This window comes from Sus scrofa, chromosome 15, assembly GCF_054392235.1.
Source record: "Sus scrofa isolate SSC_HxYL_T2T_F1_AM1 chromosome 15, Sscrofa_HxYL_maternal_Yorkshire_Landrace_v2.0, whole genome shotgun sequence".
Taxonomy (NCBI): domain Eukaryota; kingdom Metazoa; phylum Chordata; class Mammalia; order Artiodactyla; family Suidae; genus Sus; species Sus scrofa.
The window spans coordinates 141,459,712-141,484,844 of NC_139397.1; the positions used below are offsets into that span (position 1 = coordinate 141,459,712).

The window sequence follows — 25,133 nt, forward strand, 5'->3', positions numbered from 1 at the left end:
GGGAGTTCCCAATGTGGTGCAGTGGAAATGAATCCAATTAGTATCCATGAAGATGCAGGTTTGATCCCTGGCCTCGCCCAGTGGGTGGGGGATCCTGCGTTGCCATGAGCTGTGGTGTGGGTTACAGACAGGGCTCGGATTGCACCCCTAGCCTGGGAACCTCCATATCCTGAGGGTGCAGCCCTAAAAAAGAAAAAAAGAAAAAAGAAAGAAAAAATCTCTTTGGGTGAATCCAATCTGGAACCTAAAGTTTGCAAATGGTTTAAGAGAAAATTGAAACAGATGCCTACAAATAACAGTTATAAATGGGAGTAGAAATCAACTTTTGCCAAAGAATCATTAAGTTAATTGTCCTTATATCGAACCATTCTTCAGTAAATAAGAAACTCCTTTTTCAATAAGGCAGCCACAAAGTCACATTTCCTTGTTCCCCTTAGATGTGCTTAAGAAGGGTTTATTTTAATAGGGTAAATCTTAAATTCAGATGTGCTCTCCATTAAGCCATAAACCCTGAGGGCTGTGTATCTTTCACTATTGTGTAGCACAGGCAACAAATAACAGATGATAAATATTATAATGAGGCCAACTAAGATACCACATCCATTATAATAGGGAAATTGTGTCTTTTTATTTTAAGATGCACTGTGGGCATTAAAATTGTTGCTAATTTGTTGTGATAATAGCTTCTAATTTGCTATGAATAAAGATGTGTAGGAGAGGATGAAGTTCGTTCAAAGGCAAATTTTTAACAATGGACCCTGAAGCTCTTAAGAGCTGCACCTTCAAGTGAATAATCCAAGTGCATGAATCAACACAGAGCCTTAGATTCGATCATTTCATCTGAAGGAAACCGATCAGGGAAAGTGAGCTGTTCCCAGAAAGTCATCCTAGAACCACAGAGTTAATCTTCTGGCCTATGTGTAGGCAGTTTATGGCGTCTGTATTTCAATCTTTTTTATTATTACATTTGGGTGCATTAAGCAGATGTGCAGCTTGTTATGTATAAAGACAGCATATTGGCCACTCCATTTAGACTAACTAATGCATCTGTGACTGAGTGGTTTGTTCTTAAGCGGCATCTCTAATGACTCACATTTACATGTCACTGATTATATAGATGAGGGACGGAAGGTTGGATTTTAGAATTGCAGGCATCTTTTTTTTAAATGGACTTCAGTGATGCCAAGGAGTACAGTTCTCAGCCTTATTGGGTTGCCAAGATAGTGTGTTCAACGGAAGATTTCTGCAATGGTTTCGGTTTTAAACAGGAAAAAGCACTTCCACACATATAACATGACCTTGTTTCACACTCACATTTTAATACCACAGATATCCTGAGGGATCATTGGGTAAGGTACGACTACCCTAGCGACAGATGAATGAATCTATTTGGAAATGATTTCCCAAGTGGTCACATGATGATTTAGCAATGGAGCTAAAAATAGAATCTCCTAACTAAAGTGGAAAAGGCAGATGTACAGAGCGTGTGTGTGTGTGTGTGTCTGTGTGTGTGTGTGTGTGTGTGTGTGTGCGATCCGCAGTGTCTGTATTTGTAGATGCAAAGATTATAGATCTTTTCCACTTTACCAGAGTTTCCTGGAAAAAAAAAATGCTGACTACTCATTTAATTGTAGATCTTGAGCTCAATCCTCTTTAGAGATTGGGCATTTCTGGATGACGAAATGTGCTTATTCTCTGTACTTCATTTTACCTCTTCACTTTCTTCCAAACCAAACCTCAGCTTTTTTTTTTTTTTTTCTTTTTTTGTCTTTTCTAGCACTACACCCAGGGCATATGGAGGTTCCCAGGCTAGGGGTCTAATCGGAGCTGCAGCCGCTGGCCTAAACCACAGCCACAGCAATGCAGGATCTGAGCAGCCTCTGCGGACCTACACCACAGCTCACGGCAATGCTGGATCCTTAACCCACTGAACGAGGCCAGGGTTCAAACCTGCAACCTTATGGTTCCTAGTCAGATTTTTTAACCACTGCACCACGACGGGAACTACCAAACTTCAATTTTTAAAAAAAATTTTTGGTCTGCCAGGCTTATTTATTGAAGCAAAATTCCTAGACAGTTATAATCCTTTAATTTAATATATACCTGGAAATAATGAGTTAAAATAATTAACTATATACTCCTTTTAATTACTGTCTAAATTTATTTTAAATCTCTAAATATTTGTTACTCTCTATGTGCATACTCATTAACCAGATGCAATGGGAGATAAAAGAATGTATAAAACTTTGATTCCCAGCCTCAAAAATTCTAGAATCTCATGTTTGTATATGATAATTCCAAGACAGTGTTGCATGAAGTGACACAGGAAATTCAAGCTGGAGAAGAGGGTGTTGCTAAAAAGGCTCAGGGAGAATGTAGCATTCAATGTAGGCTGATGAAAATGAATTTTTTTTTCAAATGAGGATATAGTTTGCAGAAGAAGAGACCCTGGGGAGAGAAAATTATGTGAGGGAGTGATATGACAGGACTGGAAAGGAGGTTGGGCCATACATACAAAGTCGGAATTGCCTTATAGACAAAGTGGACTCTGTTTTGGGTAACCCTGAAGGCTCTCAAGAAGGGGAAAGGGGTGATCGCATGTCTTTTTTAGGACTATTTTCTCAGGTTAATGAATAGTAGTGGGAAATTGAGATAGATAATCCAATTAAGAGTATCACTGAGTAGCCAAGACAAAAAGTTAATATGAAGAGGCTCGTGGATGGTTTGGAAAACAGGAGACAGATGTGAGACCCAGGCAGAAGTGAAACGGTCTGTTAACCAGTGAATGTGTGCACATAGGAAGAATATAGATATTCAATCACTTGGGAGTTTCTGTTCTCTCCGATTGATAGAATGAGGGTGCTATGGAAGACAAAGTTTGAAGAGAGGGAAGGGGGAGGTGATACTGAGTTTGTTGGAACATATTGACTTTGAGTGTCAGAAGGACATCTATTTGGAAATATCCAGCATTTAGGAGGGCAAATGTATGTTTCATAATGTAGAAGACAGTAGAACATTGGATTTATAGATCATGTGAATAGGATAGAACATCAAGGTTTTAAAAATTAACGGTTGTCAAGGACAAGTACAGAGAAAGGAGAATAATGCAACACAGAACCTTGGCCTATTCTGAAGCATGAGGAGCCAGCAGAGAAGTCAGCGAAGATAACAAGCAGGAACAATCAGAAAGATGAAAAATAACAGAGGACAATTTCAGGAAAGCCAAGGAAAATGAGACATTCTAGAAGGAAGCTGAGGTCTCAGAGTAAGACAATTCTAAAGGTACCAAGAGAAGAAAAAAAAAAAAAGATTATGGAATGCCTAGAATATGGAATTAGCAAGGTAAAGGTGATTTTAAGGAAACAATCTCGGTAGACACTGATGGCAGAAGTCAGACAACAACAACTACAGAGGGCTGTGTTTTGTGGAAAAGTCACAAAGTAAGCCAGACATTTGAGAACTTGGTATCTTGTTTGAAGGGGCATCTCCAGCAGTTAACAATGTTTTGGGCACAAAGAGATGCTCAATAAATGTGAGTTAAAGATGAATGAATGATTGAATACATGAACAAGAGAGATGGGAGGAAGAGTAAAAGGGAAGGAGGAAGGAAGAGTGAAAGGAAAGAAGAGAAAGAAAGAGAGAAATGGGCAGGCACCCATAAGCGTTTGAAGGAAAGTGTTCCCTAAAGAAAGGGGAGCCTGGGATACTGTGTATTGCTGGTGAGAAAAAGGCAATAAGAAAGGCAAATACCATGCGATGTCACTTATATGGGAATCTATTATATGGCACAAATGAGCCTTTCCACAGAAAAGAAACTCATGGATGTTGGAGAACAGATTTGTGGTTGCCAAGGGAGAGGGGGAGGGAGTGGGATGGCCTGGGAATCTGGGGCTAATAGGTACCAACTATTGCATTTGGAATGGATGAGCAATGAGGTCCTGCTGTGTAGCACTGGGAACTATATCTAGTCACTTGTGATGGAGCATGATAGAGGATAATGTGAGAACACAAATGTAGATATATGTGTGTGACTGGGTTACTTTGCTGCACAGTAAAAAATTGTGAACAGTAAAAAACAGTAAACCAACTATAATAGAAACAATAAAAATCATCATTTAAAAAAAGGCAGTGAAGACACAGAAGAAGGATGAATATATGTCAAAAACTCTTGGCGAGAGAGATTGAGTCAGGAGACCAGAAGGATATAGTTAATGATGTGGAGAAATTCAAAGATGGAGAAGAGCGGGGCCTCTCATTAGAGGGCAGCAATCTTCTCAGTGAAATAGATTTTTTTTTTTTTTTTTTGCTGTTTAGGACCACACCCGCCGCATATGGAGATTCCCAGGCTAGGGGTCTAATCTGAGCTATAGCCGCCGGCCTACACCACAGCCACAGCAACACTAGATCTGAGCTGCATCTGCTACCCACACCATAGCTCATGGCAACGCTGGATCCTTAACCCACTGATTGAGGCCAGGGATCGAACCTGAAACCTCGTGCTTCCTAGTAGGATTCATTTCCCCCGCGCCACTACAGGAACTCTGTCAGTGAAATAGACTTTGGGGTGAACTTTGCTGAAGGCCTGGGTTTCGATTTACCAAAATCAAGGTGTCTTAAAGCGTCAAAACATTCCTTAAGCTGTGTACCACTTGTCTGTATAGTATTAGCTTAACTTCTAAGCAGGGTAAATTTAGTTGCATTCAGATAATTTAAAATATTAGGACATCATGATTTTTGGTTTGATACAGAAGATGAAACAGCAACACAGTTCTCTTCATTGATAGCTCATTTTCCACAATGATTCTATAAGCAAAATTTTCTAGACTTTCCTGCTCTTTCTGAAATGTATTATTCTTACATCTATATTTTTTTTAAATGTATTATTCCCTTTCACCCTCATAACTCCGTTTAAACTGAAAAGTATTCCTAGGATCTGAGCAAAAATTTGCAAGTAGCATTTCACTGTACTCAAATACTCTACATCTGTAGGTACATTTATATAAAGTTTTTGAGATTTCCTTTTGTCCAAGAAATTTAGAAATGCTCTATATTTGAGATGTCATTATCAAGAGAATAGTCTATTTCAAGTATTTGGGAAAGGCAAATGCCTTATGTTTAAGACAGAGTGGCCACTAAAGCTTTTATATTCCAGTTTACTGATTTTGCTTGGCAAATTATATCATCTCTCTTCTAGAAGTTAATGAATAGAAAGCTGTGTATTGAGAGCTTTACAGATTCAAGGAAAACTCATTTTTCTGGATGTAAAATCATGCCAGAAATAACTTTGGACTATCCTAGTTCCCTTCTGCCAATATTATGAATAATACAGACTCTGCAAAATGGGATGCCTATTTTGCTAATTGGGCTCACAAAATAATAGCAGAAGCTTTCAGCGGTGATGTAAGTATCTAGTGTGGTATCGTGGATAATTTTCTGGGATGGGAAAGTTACCAGGTACCCAACTGCTGACTGGTAATTTCTCAGAAGATAAACTATATTGAAATGGTACTAAAGAGCATGCCATTCGTTGCTTTCTCCAATTGTTTGGTTCTTTCCTGAATTCAGGACATTGCTTTGCACATTATCACCACCAGGAAAATGTACTCTACCTCCATTTCCAACATGCCTTAAGAATGTGAGTGCTCAAATAATTTTCTGCGATTAAACTTTTACATTATTTTTTTGAGTGTACCTAATTCTACCTGTAGATGAATGGCTATCTCTTAAACAACTTCCTTTAAATCATTTATCTTTGAGTCTTTTGTGATAATTTTGTGGGATTTTTTTTTCTATTTGTAGAAAGGAATGAAAACAAAATTTTCTGAGATTTATCGAGCTTCTACCAAGAGCCAGGCTCTTTGCTAGTTGACTTATTTATAATATAATATATACGATCTTGATATAATATAACTGGGACTAATTAAACAAAATATTTTAAAAATTGGAGCAATATTTTTAAAAGAAACACATAAGCCCATATAAAATTCTTAAAATTTAAAGTTTTAAATACACATTGTTTACCAAATTTTGAAATAGTCTTTAATTTGTGTGTGTTTTCCCTAACTGGACTTCTGCACAATCTGTATGCATAAAATATATCTATTAGTTTTCACCTTTTAATTTAGTATCAATTTCTTTAAAGCTGAGCCAAAATTCAAAGACATTTGGAAAAATTAAAAAATATAGTTCAGATTCCTTTTAGGTTTAATAGATTTATCCTAATCTCACCATATCCAACAGACCAATTTTTTTAGAAATCTTTTGAGTATCTTCTAAACCACTGCCAAAGTTTTTAAACAGATTTTTCAGAGAAATTCTATTTTTTCATTTTATATATTTGATAATATAATTACAGCAAAGAGTACAACTGACATAAGCAATTTTGAGAGCAAACATGCTGATTCTTATCCACATACAATTACAATTCAGTCTTCAGAGCATAAGCCTGTGCGCCTACACATTGGCCATGGGCATTCAGAACGCCATGGTGGTTAATCAAAACATTTTACAAGGTTAAAGAAGAATTAGATCTAATCCAAGGATTTCTTAAATAAAAAATAGCTTAGAAGCTTCTACGGGGTTATCTCGGGCATCCCACTTGTCTGTAAACAACATGACGGTGAGCTCTTAGAAGCCTCCATTTTGTTTCAAAATTATGTTCAGTGAACATAATTACGGGATACTTGAGTCACAAAGTGTCCTGACAGCTCTTCTTTCTAATGATAGTTTGAAATTGCTTAAGTCAAAAGAGTTTTAAAAAAAGAAAGTTTCTGACAACTATCAAGCAATAATTTCATGGATCATATCTCCCCCTCCCTTCCATTACCTCTATGTCCTTTCCACTTGCTGTAAATAATTTATGGTCTGTCCCTCCAGCAGCCCATAGACCAGAAGAGATCAACTCACCGATGACAGGTGGAGAGTGCCGCAGAGGAGGGGCTCTGATATGGGGAAGCTCAGAGACCTATGACAGCCAGAGGAGGGGTCTGGAGATCAACCTTGAAAAAGCCTGGCTGATGATAGACACCTTTCTCAAAGAAATGACATCTGAATTAGGTCTTTAGACATGACTTAGCCAAAGGAAGGAGCTCAAGCAGACAGAGCAGCGTGAATGCTGGCTGAGGTCCCAATTTAACCTGCTTGTGTCCTCAAGATTTATGACCACCATTTGCATATGGCCAGTCTTGAGCTTTCTTCTTTCTTCTTTCTTTTTTTTTTTTTGCCTTTTCTAGTGCCACTCCTATGGCATATGGAGGTTCCCAGGCTAGAGATCCTAGAGATCTAATTGGAGCTATAGCTGCCGGCCTACGCCACAGCCACAGCAACACGGGATCCAAGCCAAGTCTGTCACCTACACCACAGCTCACGGCAACACTGGATCCTTAACCCACTGAGCAAGGCCAGGAATCTAACCCGCAACCTCATGGTTCGTAGTCAGATTCATTAACCACTGCGCCGCAACAGGAACTCCTTGAGCTTTATTCTTGAATCAAAACCTAGAACAAAGTCAAGGTGGGAATGTGTTCTCTAAGGGTACTCTTAAGGTCGAGGCAGGAAATGTTGATGAGACTTGTATAGGATTCAAATCTGAAAAGACCTTGAATGTCACATAATAGTTTAGATTTTTTAGATTGAAGAAATGGAAAATCTGTCAAAGGGTTTTAATTTAGGGAATGACATGAGCAAATCTGCATTTACAAGGATAAATCTGTCAGCACCGTGGAGGAGATCCATTAAGAGGCAATTGCATTAATTTAGCCAAGAAATGATGAGCAACTAAACCCAGGCCAGCCAGTGGAAATGGAGAGGAGAGGATTAAGCTGATCCCTGCATTTGGATTACTCTTATAACAGGGACAAGAATTAATAGTGTGTGAGTATGCACAGATTTGTCCTTCCTCCTTCATCATAAATTAAGAAAATGGCAACTGAAGAAAAGGAGGAAACAGAGCAGAATATCATTAAATAAAATTACCATCCATTCCCAGTGCTTATGAAACCTAGGAGTTTTCTTGAAATATTTTCGATCCTATATACATTGCTCCATTCATTTGTTTCATAAATGCTTATCGGGTGCCCTCTTTGAGCCATGTGCAATTTCAGCCATTGGAAATATGACACAAACAGATCTGACAAAGTTCTACCCAAATACCTCTGTAATTTCTGTTTCTCTCAATCCCAACTATCAACACACATATTCTCTTCTCTCCAAGTCTCTCCCTTATCTGATTAAGGTTTACTCATGCTCTGTGTCAGCTGAAAAGCCATTTCCTCCCAAGGGACTTCCCAGACCCTCAGCCATGGCTAGGCCCCCAGGACTTGGCTCCGATTGCACCTGCCCAGTACTTCCTCTAAGAGAATATCTGATCACATGGTGCTGAAATCATGCTGGTTCCACAGCTTGTGATTCCCTGAGGATACCGATGCCTCTGCTTTGGTCACTGCCCAGCAAAAAGTAGGCACTGGGATACTTTGTGTATAAATAGTGAGTAAATGAATTAAATGTATCAACACAGAGAATTGTTCCTCCATAGAAATGACACGTATAGAAAGCCGAACTCATCATTACATGTTAAGCTGATATCAAATTAGTCTTTGACTCAGGAAATTCAAAGCCATTATATGTTAACATTCTGTATTTCTAGCTCCTACTTCTGGATTAAAAAATGAGCCGCATATGGTTAGCTAAACTCATTTGTGAAAACTTGGCATATTCTCAAACCACATTCAACGTTTATGCTAGTTTTGAAGACACAAATAAAAAAATGTATTCTCCAGAACCTCCCCTTCTTTGGTTGAATTTTTGGAAAAGATCTCCCACGATGTGAACTTCTATAAACTATATTCTAAGTTGAATCTGAATATCATGATTTGATTTGAATATTCTATATACCGTCTCTTCTTCAAGCCATGACACTTCAAGGAGTAGAGAAGTCTTATTTGTGTATAGAAATAAGGAATATTTTAATTTTAGACTCCTAAGTACCATAGATAATAACATATGTTAATCTTAAAAGCACTTGTCCTGTTTCAAGTAAAAATAAGTCTCTTAAAGATGTTCCATAGAATTTGTTCTGGTTTTAATAAGCATTAGGTTTCAGTCCTCCCTCTTTAGAAGTTCAGAAGTGAATAAAATGTACTTTGATAAAGATTTGAAAAATCTCTTGATTCTCCACTTCAATGTCCTCACTTTATTTTATGACTAAGCATCAAATCAATGGGCCGCAATATCAACCTCAAAATCTTGGTAATAAGAACTTTATGATAAATAATGGCATATTCGTTTTGGAAGCATAACTCACTAGCCATGATTACCTTAAGCCCTAACTTTGATAAAAAGCTTGAATTATCATAAAATTCATTCCAAAGATTTGCTCAATTCTTTGTTATACTCAACTAATAATTATGACAGAAAAGATAAATTATTTATTGTTGTGATTTTTTTTTCCTTCATTTTCAAGGAAGATCTCCCCCAACCCCCAATTTGGACAATTATTGTCAAAGCCCTCTTACATAAGTAAGCAAAATGCATTTATACTGTTCAAGTATATTTTTTTTAGGATGCTGTAGAGTGGAAGTATATCATTAAAATACCTACTTTAAGCTGGGTGCAGAAAGATTAAAAACTGATACAGAGTTGCCTGGAAAACTAGGAATGTAGGAAAAGTACATAAATATTTGTCTAGACTGCTTGCACTGGCCACTTTGCAGGTGCATTTGACATTTTTTATCTCATTTTAATTTCTTATAACAACTCTGGAAAATATTTCCCTCATTATAAACATAAAGATACTGGAGGCTCAGAAAATATGAGTCTCCTACTTAAATTAGATAGCTAGTCAATGGTTGATTACATATTTAAAATATTCTTTCTGAGATACAAGATTTTGGGCAGAGTAGAAATATATCAGCAAGGAGCAATAACATAATTGATGCTAAAGTATATCAATTTTTAAATATAACATTTGGAGCCAACAGAAACTGAATCCCTTCTCTTTGAGATAGCTTTTTTTTTCCTATTATTTTATTTTGTGGTTTTTATTTTGCTTTGCTATTATAGTTCACCAGAGCAGGCAATAAAAAGGTGTGTAAAGATCTGGTTTTTAACACTTGATCTTAAATTCCAAGAAGCATCAATAAAGAGCCAGACACAGGAAATTGATGTCTGGAAAAAAAGTGTAGGAGAGCTAAGATATTAGGAGCACAAAAGTAGAAAATAGATATCACTGAGGATATGAAGTGGTGAAAATGAATGTTTGAGCCTAAGGCAAGAAATCCACAGATTATGGCTTTGAATAAGCAAGTGAGGCTCGGGGAAGACATTAAGGGTAATGGTGAGTGAACAGTTTAGAAGAAAGCATGAACACAGTTTGATGTTACTGGAGCCAAGTTTCCACTGCAAAGTGTACTGCATGATATATATATGTTTATATATATCGGCAAACATATATGGCAGTTAATTATTTCTAGTTGTATTGCTAAGTAGGAATGATATTTTTTAAGCAATAAATATGATGCATTCATTTCCTGTTCTGTATTATTCCTAATCCTTTCTTATTATCAACCGCATTTTCTGACACATTAGCCAAAACATTTATTTAGCAATTGCTGTATTTTCCTGATTTATTGGAGCCTGTTTTCCAATGCAGTGGTCAGAAAACCCAACTATATTGGGCTTCAGCAAAATGCAATTTAGTATACAAAACTGAAGGGTCCTAGGATTGATCTAACTAGATCTGGGTCTTCTATGATGCCACATACCTAACCTCCCTTTGTAGTGGCAAGAGGGATGAGTCAGATCTGAGCCGCTACCTAGTGCCTGGGTTAACTCTGACTCAAACAACTTGAAGCATTTGCCAGTCCCTTCAATAGTCATGGTGGCCACAAGGGTCTAATGGTTGATTGGTTGAGACTGAGTAACATGCCAGCCTGAGAGGAAGAAGAGTGATCTCCACATGGCCGGGAGTAGGGAGCATGAATCCCTGGGAAGCACAGATGACAAATGTCCATGAAATTCTCTAAGCTTTGTATCTTTCTGTCTGTCTGTCTATCTATTTATCTATCTTCATCTATCACATATCTATCTAAACTATCTAAGTATCTATTATCTATCTATCTATCTATCTATCTCTTTATCTATCATCTATTTATTTACCATCTCCAAAGTGGACTTACTTTCTTGCTTCATTTTTTTCATCATAAAACAAGTATGTCTGAACACCTATAATGTGATAGTGATTATAGCAGTGAGCGAGAAGACAGGGCTTCTGCCTGCATCAAGTTCAAGGTCAGGGGATGTGAAGAGCCACTTGTACTCCTAAAGGCCTAAAGGGGCTAAGGAGCTGGATGATGAATCATATGGTGACTTCTATCTGCCAAAAATCACAGAAGATTAATGAATCATGCCTCTCTCTTAAAAGTCTGACTATGGATTGAGGCATATTGACTATCAAAAATAGTAACAAAAGTACAACATACCAATCTCTTTGCCCTTTCCATGTCTAGCTTTTCATAAGCACAGGTTGTTTTAGCTGGCAGTGATACCTAGAAGAGACCTGTGTTGAGGGGAAAGGGGCAAGTTCTAGAGCAGGAGCTCCCCTGTAAAGTGGGCTGGAGGGGATTCACTGGGCAGCCCAGGGTCATCAGGGTTTGACCTTGTGTATCTGTAGAGGAGGCAAGAGGGAACCAGCGTCAGATATAAACTTTTTAAGTCATCATTTTAATGAATAAAATCTCCAGATTGATTTCCTTCTTCTCATTCTTTGTAAAAAGCCCAACATGAAAGCTGAATAGATAGTAGATGACAGTGGTCACCTTGCCCACAGGTGAAAGTTTTACTAACTCCTTTACAGCTATAGTCCCACTTCCCTTTCAGATTTTCCCCATTTACTAGTGAGTGAATATTCCCTTTTCCTAATATCAGATAAATATATCTTCTCGAAAATTCAACAGGAAAAAATTCCAGGTCGTTCGGAACATCACAAGGATAAAAATATATTGGATTATGCATCACTGTCAGAAATGGATTTTTGAGCTTAGTTACACAAAACTGCCACCAAACAAAACAAAACAAAACAAAAACAGGCAAACAAATGCCTAGAAAACCCCTCAGGTTGTATCTCCACTTCCCAGATATGCTTGAAAGACAGTGTATATATATGAACTGGGATTCTGTTTTTTTCTGGTGGTCCCCAGGAAGATTCTGCTGTGAGCTATTGGCATGTTTGTATCAAAATTACACACAGAAGCAACACCTCTGTCCTTTTAGAGTTGACCTCTCACGTTGGTTGCTCACCCTTCTCAGGGTTGTGTTTTCATCTCTGAAGGGAAATGTTTCCCAGAAGGAGACATAAAACATTAATGCTGATGGGTTTCTCCAGAAGACAGCACGTCAAGGAACAATGTCCGTGGAATAATGTTGTCAAAGCAGTTTTGAAGGTCTTGCTTTGTACCTTTCTTTGTCAGTCCTGATCAACAGGTGCTTTAAAACATTGACGCAGGTACTGAGGAAAGTGAAGGGCACGGGGACTATGTTGGCCCAGACTATCTTGAGTTAAATGCGGTATTCTATTTCTACTTTGTGTGCCATTTTTTGAGTTTATGTGGTACCATATACCACTTTTTAGAGATATGACCTTACATCGCCAATGGTGAGCCCATAAACAAAATTCAAGAGGACAGCACTTACAAGTAAGAATTGTAGGAGCTCCTGTTGTGGTTCAGTGGGTTAAGAATGCAACATAGTGTTCGTGAGGATGCAGGTTCTATTTCTGGCCTTACTCAGTGGGTTAAGGATCCAAAGTTGCAGCAAGCTGTGGCGTAGGTCCCAGATGTGGCTTGGATCTGGTATAGCTGTGGCTGTGGTATAAGCCTGCAGCTGCAGCTCCAATTTGACTCCTAGCCCAGGAATGTCCATGTGCAGCAGGTACAGCTTTAAAAAAAAAATGTAGGAACCATAAAGCTAAAATTAGTTAAGGCATATTTTATGTCAGACTCTGTGCTAAATTCTTCATGTCATTTTAGGTAAACTTGATAACAATTCCATGAGACATGTGCTACTATTTATCTTGTAAGGAAATGGCCTTTAGGATCAGTAGCTGAAGTAGGGGAGCTAAATGACAGAGATGACAATGGAAACCACAACTCGATGACTCTGGAGCACAAATGTCTAGGCCTGTCGGTCGATTAGCCAATAATCTGTTTGAAAGAGGGGTTCACAAATATCAATTATTGCTGGGAAAACAACCTCCCTTGATTTAAGCAGTACTTTCTTTTTGATTTTATAACAGAAAAACTAACCTACAGACAACTAGATCTTGCAACATTACCTTCATTGTGTGAGAAAGTGTACTTGTTTAAATTCAGGGTTATGAAACTTATTTTTATTTTTATAACATGAGATGTGTCAGGCTTAATCTATCTTGAGTGCTAGAGTCTTACTCAAAAAGACGGCTTTCTTCAGCCCACATAACTTTCACTTCAAGCCAAGTATTCCTATAGTGGCTTTGGTTCCTACTTCCACAACCATGATTTAAGTGCTTAGTCTGAAGACAGAGAATGCCCTATTTTCACAGGCATTTCTTATGTCTGGGGTCTCACTTTCATTATTAGGCTGTTTTTCTTGCTTCTTTGGTTTCTGAATATTATAGGTTTTATGATTGTTTTCCAAGTATGTCAGTTCATGTCCGCCAGAAAGCAGACACCAAGCTAGAGAGAATTTAATGGGGGAGAGTTTATTGAGGAAGATGCCTGGGACAAAGGAGCAGGAATAGGCAGGAAAAGCCTCAGGCCACAGTGCAGCACCATACTTGGGAAAGCAGAGGGGGAAGGAAAAATAATTGGCTAGGAAGAGCCTCAGACTAAAATGTAACTGTGAGAAAGTCTCAGCCATCCCAATAGGGGAACTCAGACATAAAGTCTCTTACACTGGGCAGGAATAGCCAGGTCTAATATCTCATCCTGCTCAGCTATTGGTTGGGAGCTTTCCTGAAGCAGAGTGGCCTTGACCTAAATGCTGCACCAGATTTGAAAACTCTGTGGCTGGTAGCCGTCCACTAACTGCTGTCCATAGAGAAGTTTCTCTCTTGAGGCAGATCTGAGTCACATACCTTCATGGCTGCCACAATCTACCCTTTATGCTCAGCAGATGATCTTGAGCAGGTTTGGGGACTATCTTTTTCATGGCTCCCTTTGGATGTTTCCTAAGGGGAAACTTACAAGGGAACAGTTGGCATCATTAACTGTAGCTCCCATCACTGTAACTCATGTGGAGGCCGGCATTGATACTCATTCTCTCCTCCTCCAACACCTAGTCTAAATTCACCTCCCTCTCACCCTCCGCTAACACCTCTGCTGGTCTCAATAGTTTACTTGATGGTAAGACTAATCACTCTTTCATGAGAGACTGTAACATCTGGTAAACAAAACCTTCTCGGGCCAGGTTGCTGCACGTGAACTTTCAAAGTCACAATAGGGCAAGTGAGGGGTCTCACACCTTTTCCTCTCTGTCCCATCTTGTAATAGCAGTTCCATTTCCTCCTACTGGTCAGAGTTGATGATCTCATCTGCAATGGGGAGACCTGCCTTCTTGCCTGCTGGCCACCATACGAAGGGAGTTCAAATTACTTAGGAGGCAGCTATAGCTTGTTGTTCAATGGGACTCTTTCCGTGTCTTCTAGAAAGAGTGTGCCTTCTTTAGGCACCAGGACTTGTAACTTGGTAGAGACCAGAATTATGGGGGAAAGAATCCCCAAATCCCCAAAGTGTCACTGGTTGTCAGCTACCTTCATTCTTAATGTCAAGTTCCCTCTTGAAGGGACATCTCAGAGGCATATACCACCAGTGCTATACCAGTATTTGGTCCCCTACCTTGAAGAGGATTATGCGTCTCCACATATTGTCCATTAACTTGTAGTGCTTTCTTGTTGGAGGAGAATCTATCCTCACTCCATTGACATCAAGCGTGGCCACAAGACTGGTTTTAGTCAATGGAATATGAGTTCAAGATGATATGACACATCTGGGCAGAAGCTTTAAGATACACTCTGTAGTTCAGTGACTTTTTTTCTCTCTCTGTCATGAGAACATATCCCAGTAGGTGCTAGATCCTAGAATGAAAAAGACAGGTGGAACAGTGACAGCTGATGCACAGCCAGTCCAGTGAATACAACCAAGAAATAAATCTTTGTTCTTCAGAATATTCAGAACTGGGAATTATTTGTTACTTCAGGATAACCTAACAAGATCTAATACATTGTACATTTTCTTATTTTTGATATTTTGCCTAGTCCCTGGCAAGTCTCCTTTGTCCCAGTTTCTGATAATGGCTATTTCTAACTAGAAGATATCTGCTCATTAATGTCTCTAACTATTGTTCTTAATGGGGTTTTTTTGGCGGGGGGGGGGGGTCTCTGGATTGACTCTATCAGAACTATCTGGATATAGTTTTTTGGTTTTTTTGTTTGTTTGTTTGTTTTTTGCTTTTTAGGGCCATGCCTATGGCATATGGATGGTCCCAGGCTAGTAGTCAAATCAGAGCTGCAGCTGCTGGCCTACTCCACAGCTGTAGCAACACAAGATCTGAGCAATATTTGCAACCTATCCAACAGCTTATGGCAACGCTGGGTCCTTAACCCACTGAGCAAGGCCAGGGATCAAACCTGCATCCTCATGGATACTAGTCAAATTTGTTTCCAATGAGCCACAACAAGAATTCCCTGCATATAGATTTTTTTCAGAAAGAAACTCATGGCTATAGAGAATCTGATTCAAAAAATACGGTTTGATAGTTATCTTTAGTATGGGTTTAGGAATTTGCACATTTTAAAAACTCCACATGGTCCTATCATAAATTCAGGAGTTAGTTGTATGCTGTGTTCCACAATCTTCACTTTGCTTTAGACTGATTATCTTTAGTGGTCTTTTGAATCTGGATGTACCTTAACCTTTCTTGCTCACCCCTGGCCTTGGATAACGGCCTTTGTATTCAACTTATCTTCATACTGCATTCCAGCCTGGACAAATTAAATTTGTACATGAGACCTGCCATTATTTAAGGTATACAATGAATTTCTCTTTAGAAAAAGTGTGTGTGTTAGAGAGAGAGAGAGAGTGTGTCTATGTGTTGTAAATATTATGAAAAAAAAGGATAGAGAGTTAGAGGAAACTGTTTTATGTCAAAAAAATGTAATTTTGAAATGTGGCAGCAGAGCTAATTATCTGTCTGGGAAAAGGTACAGGTCCTATGTAGGTCAAAAGTAACAGAGAAATCGCTGCTACAATTATTCCTAGTAACTCTCTTGTGAATGTCTGTGTGCATTAACACAGGCATAAATCCCCTCATGTGGATATGTTACTGGCAATGATTGTCTAAATAAATCCTCAAAGCACCTTTTGTTCAGTGATATGGCAGCAGAAATAAGGAAAAGACATGCAACATGATTGAGGCAAAGTTACATGAAATCAAATGTCTCATCTTTTATGTAAAATTCCCATTCCATTACACACCTCTCCCACCTCCATTACCCCATTCTGCCTTAAATTCTTACTGATTTTTCACAAACCATTCTATTTGAATAAGCTTCTAGTTTATTTCTTGACTGATGCTCTTGAGGAAAGCACAGCCTATGAAACACATGAAAAATACCTCCCAGGTTAAGGATGCTGAGCCCTATGATATGAAAACCTCAACCATTTGCTTGATGTCATGCGTACTTCTAGGTATCACTGCTCTGGTTAGTGTACTGAGATTCTTTATTTGTTTGCATATTTAGTATTTTAATATGAACTCAAAGTATTTACAAAAAAAGGAAATAAATGTAAAAGATATTTTTGATTGCATAGCAAGTTATGATCAGAAACAAATCAGAATCAGAGTCACATATTCTTGTTGAATCTTTTCTGGCTTTATTCACAATGGTCATATAATTGTCATAAATCCCTAATTGAGGGGAAAAAAAAACTCATTTACTATTATTGTTCCTACTGGAATGTAAAATATATGACAGACATTATGTGATAGGAAAGATACAATAAAGTGCCAGCTAAAATGAAGTTAAAAAAAAAAAAAAGGCCCAAGTAAACTTATGCTTGGAAAGGTAGACTCAATAGGCTTCCAAACTAGATGAAAGTAGGGGTGATTTTGATGAAATGATTATCTTGAGAAGAGTTTCAAGGGCTGCCCACTTGACCTCAGTCATGTGTCCATAGACAGCCTACCTCAGTGTCACAGAATTCTTGTTTACTTTTTAAGGCACTGACAAGATTCACCCCAAAGTAAAGAAAAGCAATTGAAGATGAAATGTGCTGTATAGGAGTTTGTTTGCTTTTCCTTTATCAAGTATCTGCATACCAGGATATCATAATTTCTGATTATAATCAAATTATATTTGCTGTACTGTCCCATTTAAGGCAAGAGTGTAGAATATGTTGTTGCCATTGAAAACGTTGCTTAACCAGGTTTGAAATGCGAACTGTCAATTATTATACATGCGTGTGGACCCACGACCTCGCACCTGCCCACTCACTTTGCATGGGTTTCTTCTTTCTTTTACAGCATAGGCGGAGAAGTAGGGCGAGGCCACGAAGGAAGTTACGTGGGCAAACACTTCCGCATGGGTTTCATGACGATGCCTGCTCCCCAGGACAGGCTGCCTCATCCTTGCTCCAGCGGCTTTTCTGTGAGGTCGCAGTCGCTGCACTCGGTCGGGGGCACAGACGATGACAGCAGCTGTGGCTCCCGGAGACAACCACCCCCCAAGCCCAAGCGGGACCCCAGCACCAAGCTCAGCACGTCATCGGAGACAGTCAACAGCACGCCAGCCAGCAAGGGTGGGAAAGGCCCCGAGCGGACCGAAGGTAAAACCTACCTGCCAGACCCACTTCACCTAGAAAGAAATATCCTGATTTGTGTACCACCTAGCATGTACTTTCCTCCCTGGGTCACATAACCCCTTCTCCACCCCTGAAGTCTTAGACAAGGAGAATCGAAGGGAGATGGGGATGGTTATTGATCAGGGTGTTGTCAGTTGGAACCCAGATAAATATATTTAATTTATATCTATCAAAAGAAAGGGAAGGCGGTATGTGAGTTTTCTAACACCCTTAAAATTTTGAATCGTTAGGAAATCATTTTGCCTAGAAATGCATCTGAAATGTGTATTTTCTCACTTTTATTACTAATAGTTGTATACTTATATAAGTATTTGTGATTATTAGGGGAACTTTGTAATGCAGAAAAGTATAAAGAAGAGAAATTATAATCATCTTTAGAAATAATCTTTTTTTTTTTTCTTTACATTTTGGTGTACTTTCTTCCAAGGAATAGGAATTTATGCATGCATATGTGTATGCTTGTAGTATATACACATGCATATGCATATATGTATGCTTGTAGTATATACACATGCATATGCATATATGTTATTAGATTATATATGTATGTATATAAAAGTTTCTACTTCAACCGCTATCTTCTATTTCTACCTATGTCTATATTTTTCCTTAGCCATGAAATGCATAAATCAAATATATCTTAGTTTCCTTGCCAGTATGTGTTTATAGATTAGGTCAGATTAATCCCAGACCTCACCAGCTCTTTAGCCTCGCTTGAATAAATAAGTTTCAGCTTTCCTGAGTTTTTTCCAACAGTCCCTTGGTGGAAGAGTAGTCCCAAGTGTGCTTTGATCAGATTTCTGTGTATCAGCTGTCGAAAAAAGCTTCAAGGTGTGCAGTGCTGCTAGTGGCCAATTGAGCATATATGGCTCTACCAGGTCCTATAGTCTTTCTCTTACCCTGTTTGTCCCGGACATTCTCCCCAGCCGGCTTCCCTGGGTGCCCTGCATTTCAGGTTTCCCAGTAGTTTGTAGCTGAGGGTGGAAGCCAGGTGGTCCTTTCTTCAACCAGGCAGGATTCTTTGTCGCCTGGGCACCCCGGTCCCTCAAGAAAGCTCCCTCATCCTCTGGTCTAATCCATCCGTAGAAGCACAGGGCTCATCCATGAGATGGGTGGCCTCGAGGCATGTCCCCTCTCTTCCAATACTCTCATCTCTACTTTCTGCTGTATTGGTGTCCAAGTGACTGTATTTAGCCAGAAAACAAAAACTTTAAAGCATATCGAAGAAAACAAGTAAGTGCATGGAGATGGAGCGAATTCATGCACTTTGCGGGAAAAATGTCCACGTAGGCTCAATTTTTCCTACTTCATATATATGTGAAAAATACATCACGAATGTATGTATGTATGTGAGATCATATATGTGAATAATATGTGTGTGTGCATATTTCCAAATTGAAATACTAGTGCATAGAGGTTTGTGTTTTATATTTTCTTGTCTTTTCCATGGCATTTAGTCTGTTGGGAAACACCATTTTTAAGGAGGGGCATGTATGTTGTGGTACTTTATTTAATGACCTCTGTGATGAATACTTAGTTGGTTCCAGTTTGTTTTGCTCTAATGAGTAGCACTGTAATGATGGTGTGTGTGTGTGTGTGTGTGTGTGTGTATTTGTGTTACTCTATTGTTCCTTTGCTGCCTTAGAATAGGTTAGAAATCTGTTTTTTCTCATGATTCAAGGTCATCAATATATCTTTCAAACTTGTAATTTTTTCTAAATGTTTTAGAAACATTTTAGTTAATAAACTACATTGCTCTAGAGATTTGCCTTTTGTAAATTTTAAATACTATTCTTAATTTTCCTCTGATATTGATATATGGTGCCTTTCATTTCTATTTATAGTCTGTGATCTCCTTTCCAGAAGTCACTCCTTTCCTATGTTTACTGCCGGAAAACTATATAATCAATTAAATTAGATTGTTTTCAGAACCAGGTTACTTATTTAGAATAGTGGTCTCTGAATGATAAGGGCCTGAATATAGTCAAGAATAATTCAAGAATAAAGGGGAATAAAAGAATCACCTTCTGAAAAGCAGCATAACATACATGCCTCAGAATAGCACCTCCCTATTCCTGCCCCTGCCCCTGCCAGGGAAGAGAACCTGGGATATTCAGAGTGGACACATGTGGGAAAGCATGATTGTCCCACAAAAGAAACATTTGAGTAGTGACTCACTCGTCTTATGAATAGAACTGATTACTAGTCATTTGAGGCGTTTTAAGGTGACTAATTCCCGAGGTAGAAAAGCTCATAATTCTTTCCTGTCCCTTCACCGTCCAAAGACCTAAGGCCCTAAGTAGCTAGTTATCAAACAGAAGACAGCAGTCTGGTTATCTTTATTTCTTCTGAGGACAGAAGAGGAGACGGTGAGTAAATTACAGCAGCAGCCAAGACTTATCTCAGGCTTGGAAAACTCCTTTATGGTCAGTGAGGCTTATCAAACACTAGGTTCAGGTTCAACATCTTTCCTCCAAAGGAGCGCAAAGGATGGGTTGAGGAGCTTTCAGCTGTAGTGCATCTTTGAGGATGGTCAGCGGACCAAATGGACTGTTACCATCTGGAGCAGAATTGATCGACCTCTGTAGAAGAATGATTCTCAATGCAAATTTCACCTTCTCTTCAAAACCCTTAATCAAAAGGCAATTGCAAAACCAAATATATTCAAATCTCTTCTACAAAGTTATGACTTCAATAACAGGAGAGAATCAGGGCTCAGTTCAGAGACAGGGAAAAAAAATCTTGAGTCCAAATGCATTCATGCATATGTGTGTACTGAAAGCCAAAATTATATAAATATGTAGATTGTTCTTTTATGAATCCTCAGTCCCTTATAATTATGAGTTAACTGGAGTTCATTACGGAGCATATGTTTTCCTTACAATTTTTCTAGCCATCAAAATGATAACAAAGATGAAAAGTGACTTTTATAAATCTTAGTCTGTCTTTTCTTTTTACATTAAATGTCAGCAAAATCAAAATATTGATTCAGTGGCATTAGAATGATTTCCATGGTAACCAGCTTCTATTTAAGTAGGGGATTATGACTTCCCTGGGGATAAAAGTATAAAAGAACCGGACTTGTAGCAAGACAGCTTTTCAGCGTAGGGAAAAAATAGTTTAATGATGAATGCAAACAAAAAAAAAAATCACATACCAAGAAAAGTATAATTTAGTTTTTCAAAATTGTAATTCTGTCATCTTGAAAATGTACGTTTACTACTCTAGTTTTAGGATCTTTTATAATGACACCTTGAAAAACTTATATCCTAGAGAAGATAAACTGACAATAAATATATGGTAAATATTTTAATTGCCCTTTCTATTGCTTCGGTGTGATACCTGCTTAGTTTGAGGAAAGATTATATGAAATAAAGGGAGTTAACTAGAAAGGATGAGAGGCCTGACAAGCTATATCTTGTGTAGGCTGCAGAAAAAGCAGGAACTAGGCAAGCTCACTTCCTCCATTCCCATTGCTCAGGTAAACACGTATCTTATTTCTCAGTAACGTCGTCCCTGGAGATGCTCTCTGATGCGGGCAAAAGAGACTGCTTAGAATCCACAGGCAAACATTGACATTGGGCAAGTGATCTAATGAGCCTGTTTATTTACCTTGCAAATGATTATAAAGCGCTGTAAACTGATTGCATCCTGCCTCCGTCACAGCCTTATGACCACCCAGTGCACTGATGCCCACTGTGGTGCATGGGTACGAAGAAATTGCTACACTCATGTCGGTTAACACTGTTTTAAATGTGTACTTACTACCTATGTATGAATAGGCCCAGACAACATCAAATTTTGGGTTAGCATAGCACACGTATTAAAAGTAAATAGGATATGAAAGACTGTCTCCCAAGTTTATAAGCCTCAAGCTGGCCCAAGTAAAAGTTTCGATTTCTTTCAAAAAAATAAAAATAAAATAAAGTAAAATAAATAAATAAATAAGAGAGGAAAAGAAAGGACACGCACACACTTTACATGTTTGGCTTAAAAATTTTACAGAGTGGCCTAAATAAGCCGAGAAATATTCTCCAGCTGTAATAATCTTTTTAGTAATATTGTGACATTAATGCGTATAGTATAATGGGAAACATATGTTTATTAATCATCAAGTACTGTTATACTTTAGACTCCTTTAAGAGACATAAGGATTCTCTTGTGAAGTATATGAAGATATAACATTATGCTAGATTCACTTGTACAGCGTAATGATGCACTATTTCTACCTGTTTCACAATGATCACCACAGTGAGTCTAGGTAACATCCGTCACCAAACATAGTTACCCCTTTTTGGCCTATGATGAGCATGTTTAAGATTTCTTCTCTCAGCAGCTTTCAAATATGTGATACAGTATTATCAACTGCAGTCACTATGCTGTGTGTTACCTTCTCATGACTCATTTTTTCATAACTGTAAGTTTGGAACATTTGACCCCTTCACCATTTTGCCCAACCCCTGAAACTAAGACCAAATATTCTTTTTTTATTTTATTTTTTGTAATATATAAATACAATTATATTTTACAAAAAATAAATTTGTTGTAATTTATTGAGGGCCACACCTGTGGCATATGGAAGTTCCCAGGCTAGGGGTCGAATCGGAGCTGCAGCTGCAGGCCTACATCACAGCCACAGCAATGCCAGCATCCGAGCTACATCTGCAACCTATACCTCAGCTCACAGCAATCCAGGATCCTTAACCCACTGAGTGAGGTCAGGGATGGGACCCGCATCTTCATGGATATTAGTCAGGTTTGTCACCACTGCGTCACAACAGGAGGTCCCTGAAACCAAATATTCTTAACTTCTGTTGGTTTTAAACTCTTCTTTCAAGTCATGGCCAACACTCACTTTATGATATTATTTCACCATTGTCTCTTTATAAAGCAATGAATTGGTATGGTTCTCCTGCTTTCTGATTTTGCTTTCTAGAAGTATTTGGTAGAGTCATTACCTGTGAATCAAAAATTGGAATACCTCCAGGAACATTTGGAATCATAGGTGTGTTTAACACTTGAACAGAGTGCTTGAGCCAGAACTAAAGGAAGGCTAAGTTCTTCATAGGGTCACTGCCTTTAAAACAAAACCAAACACAGCTTCCTTTTTCGAGGTTAGCAAACAAAGTAGGTTACCGTCTTCAGCGCTGTTGCTTTTCATGCTGCCATTTACTCTGCCAATACTTTGAGTGCCGACCTTGTCATATTGGAGATCCAATGGTGATCGGAACAGAAGTGGTCCTTTCCCTCATGTTGCTTACAGCCAATTTTGTTGCTGACTCTCCAGCTCAGCCTGTTTCCCTCTCTCCATGTCATGAAGCAAGCACTGATTTACAGAAGTCTTTTCTAGAAACCAGAAGATCTGGCATGACAATCTTGTGAGCGTCCTCTGTGTAATTAGTTGTTTAACTCTGGAAGAAACAGTTTAACACATTTTAATAATGTGTTTTTTCCCACAAAGAATATTTGTTGCTCTTCCGTTGTTCAGTGCTAACAATTTAAACGTGCCCAAATCTGATCTTGTGCCAATGCAAAACTTCAAAAGTAACCTCCAGGGATTTTAGGAGAGAGAGGAGAAACAAGTCAAGTGTTCTTTTTTATCTTGGGGAATTTATAGGTTTCCCAGGTTGGAATTCCAGTTTGGGAACCTGAATCGGCAGCTGTCGGGGCCAGCTATAAAGTTGATTTTGTTTTCTCAGTGAGTTGCCCAGGTTTCTGACACTTATAAGATACTCATAACAATTTTTAAGACTTTTCTTTTTATGACTCAGCATGACATCAGAAAAACACGAACCTTAGAGGCAAACAGATGCTGGTTTCACATCAGTGTTGGGAATATTTGACACACTCTCTCACACAGCCTCATTTTCCTCACCTGTAAAATGAGAATAGCAATATTGACCTTAGGTGGCAGGCGGAATCAAATCCAAGATTTTTATCCAGGATTCCCCACCATCTGGTATTCTTACCCTGTATAGGCCCTGCAACTTGACATACTATTGGTGGCGTAAACATAGAAGGGGCCCATGGGGCAAGGATGTGGGTGGTCTCTGAGACCTCAGGGTCTCTGGCTAAAAGCCAGTAAAGAAACAGGGGCTTCAGTCCTATAATTACAAGGAACCAAATTCTGCCAACAATAAGAATGTGCTTAGAAGTAGATCTTCCTCCAAAACCTTCAGATAAGACCTAGCCTGGCTGCCACCTTTGGCGTTAGCTAATGGGACCCTAAGCACAGAACCTAGCTTCTGGATTCTGGCCATGTCCAGATTTCTGATCTATAGAACTGTGAGCTCATAGAGAGGTATTGATTTTTAAGTTGCTACATTTGCGATACCTTGTTCTATGGCAATGGAAAAGTAATCCATCTCACCAAGTTGTTGGGCAGAAAAAGTGAGGTGAAATCCATTAGCCAAGCACTGTGGCTTAGAGACTGGAGGACAGCAGATTCTCAGCAGCCTTGCTCTCCTTCCTCTCAGCCCTGGGCTGTATTCTCAGAGAGCAGAGGGTAGTTAAGATAGTGCCAGTGGCTTTCCACACTCCTAGGCCAGACCTCGAAACTAAGTGAGATGAGGGAGACTCAGAAAATACTGACATATTCGGCCTCTTGAGTATCTGCTTAGCTCTTTCTGAATGTGTTTGGATCTTTTCCTGAGAGGGTCTGTCCTTTCTGAGCAATGGCTTTTGTTCTTTCAAATGGCTCAGCATTGGCTTTTCTGTGGTGTTTTGAATGACTCAGTGAAATGACTGCAACGTGCCTACTTAGTGCCTTTTTTCACATAACAAGTGGCACTTGTACTTCACAGTGTGCTTTCTAGAAGTGTTCAAAGCCCCATTTAGCACCAAACCCATAAAAACACAAGGAAAGTGGAAAACGAGCTCTCGAACTCTCCATGGTTTTGGCACTGTGTAGTGTTCTAGGGTGCATTCTTGTTTGTTCTGTGGGATGAGACTTGGTGAATTGTCATCGAAGGCCCACACGCCTGGGTTTCACTTTCCAGGTTGACAGAATGAGAGGCTGCTGGGCTTCCCGGTGTAAAAGCCATCTGTCAAATCAGGCAGCTCAACCGAGACAGACTTATCCATCTACAGTGTGTGATCTTTTTCTAAATGTACCCCGAGGCCCATGAATGAAACTGTTTGTAAGTCAAATCCTCTTTCTCTCAGTCCTTGCCATGGTAATTGCTTCTAGTCCAGAGAACTACCCTGCCTCTTTCTGGTCTCACCCAGTCTCACCCAGCATCC

At 38.9% G+C, this 25,133-nt stretch overlaps 1 protein-coding gene across 6 annotated transcripts in view; it reads left to right on the forward strand.

Moving 5' to 3' along the window:
* The window catches only part of NYAP2 (neuronal tyrosine-phosphorylated phosphoinositide-3-kinase adaptor 2), a 263,456-nt gene that overhangs the window by 92,465 nt on the left and 145,858 nt on the right, over positions 1-25,133 (forward strand). For all 6 annotated transcript variants that reach the window (XR_014830531.1, XM_013984554.3, XM_085001315.1 and 3 more), the window contains one exon: positions 17,554-17,855. Coding sequence is in view for 5 of the 6 variants with exons in the window: in XM_013984554.3 (XP_013840008.3) it covers positions 17,554-17,855 (302 nt within the window). In the remaining variant the exon portion in view is untranslated. The remainder of the gene's footprint in view (positions 1-17,553; positions 17,856-25,133) is intronic.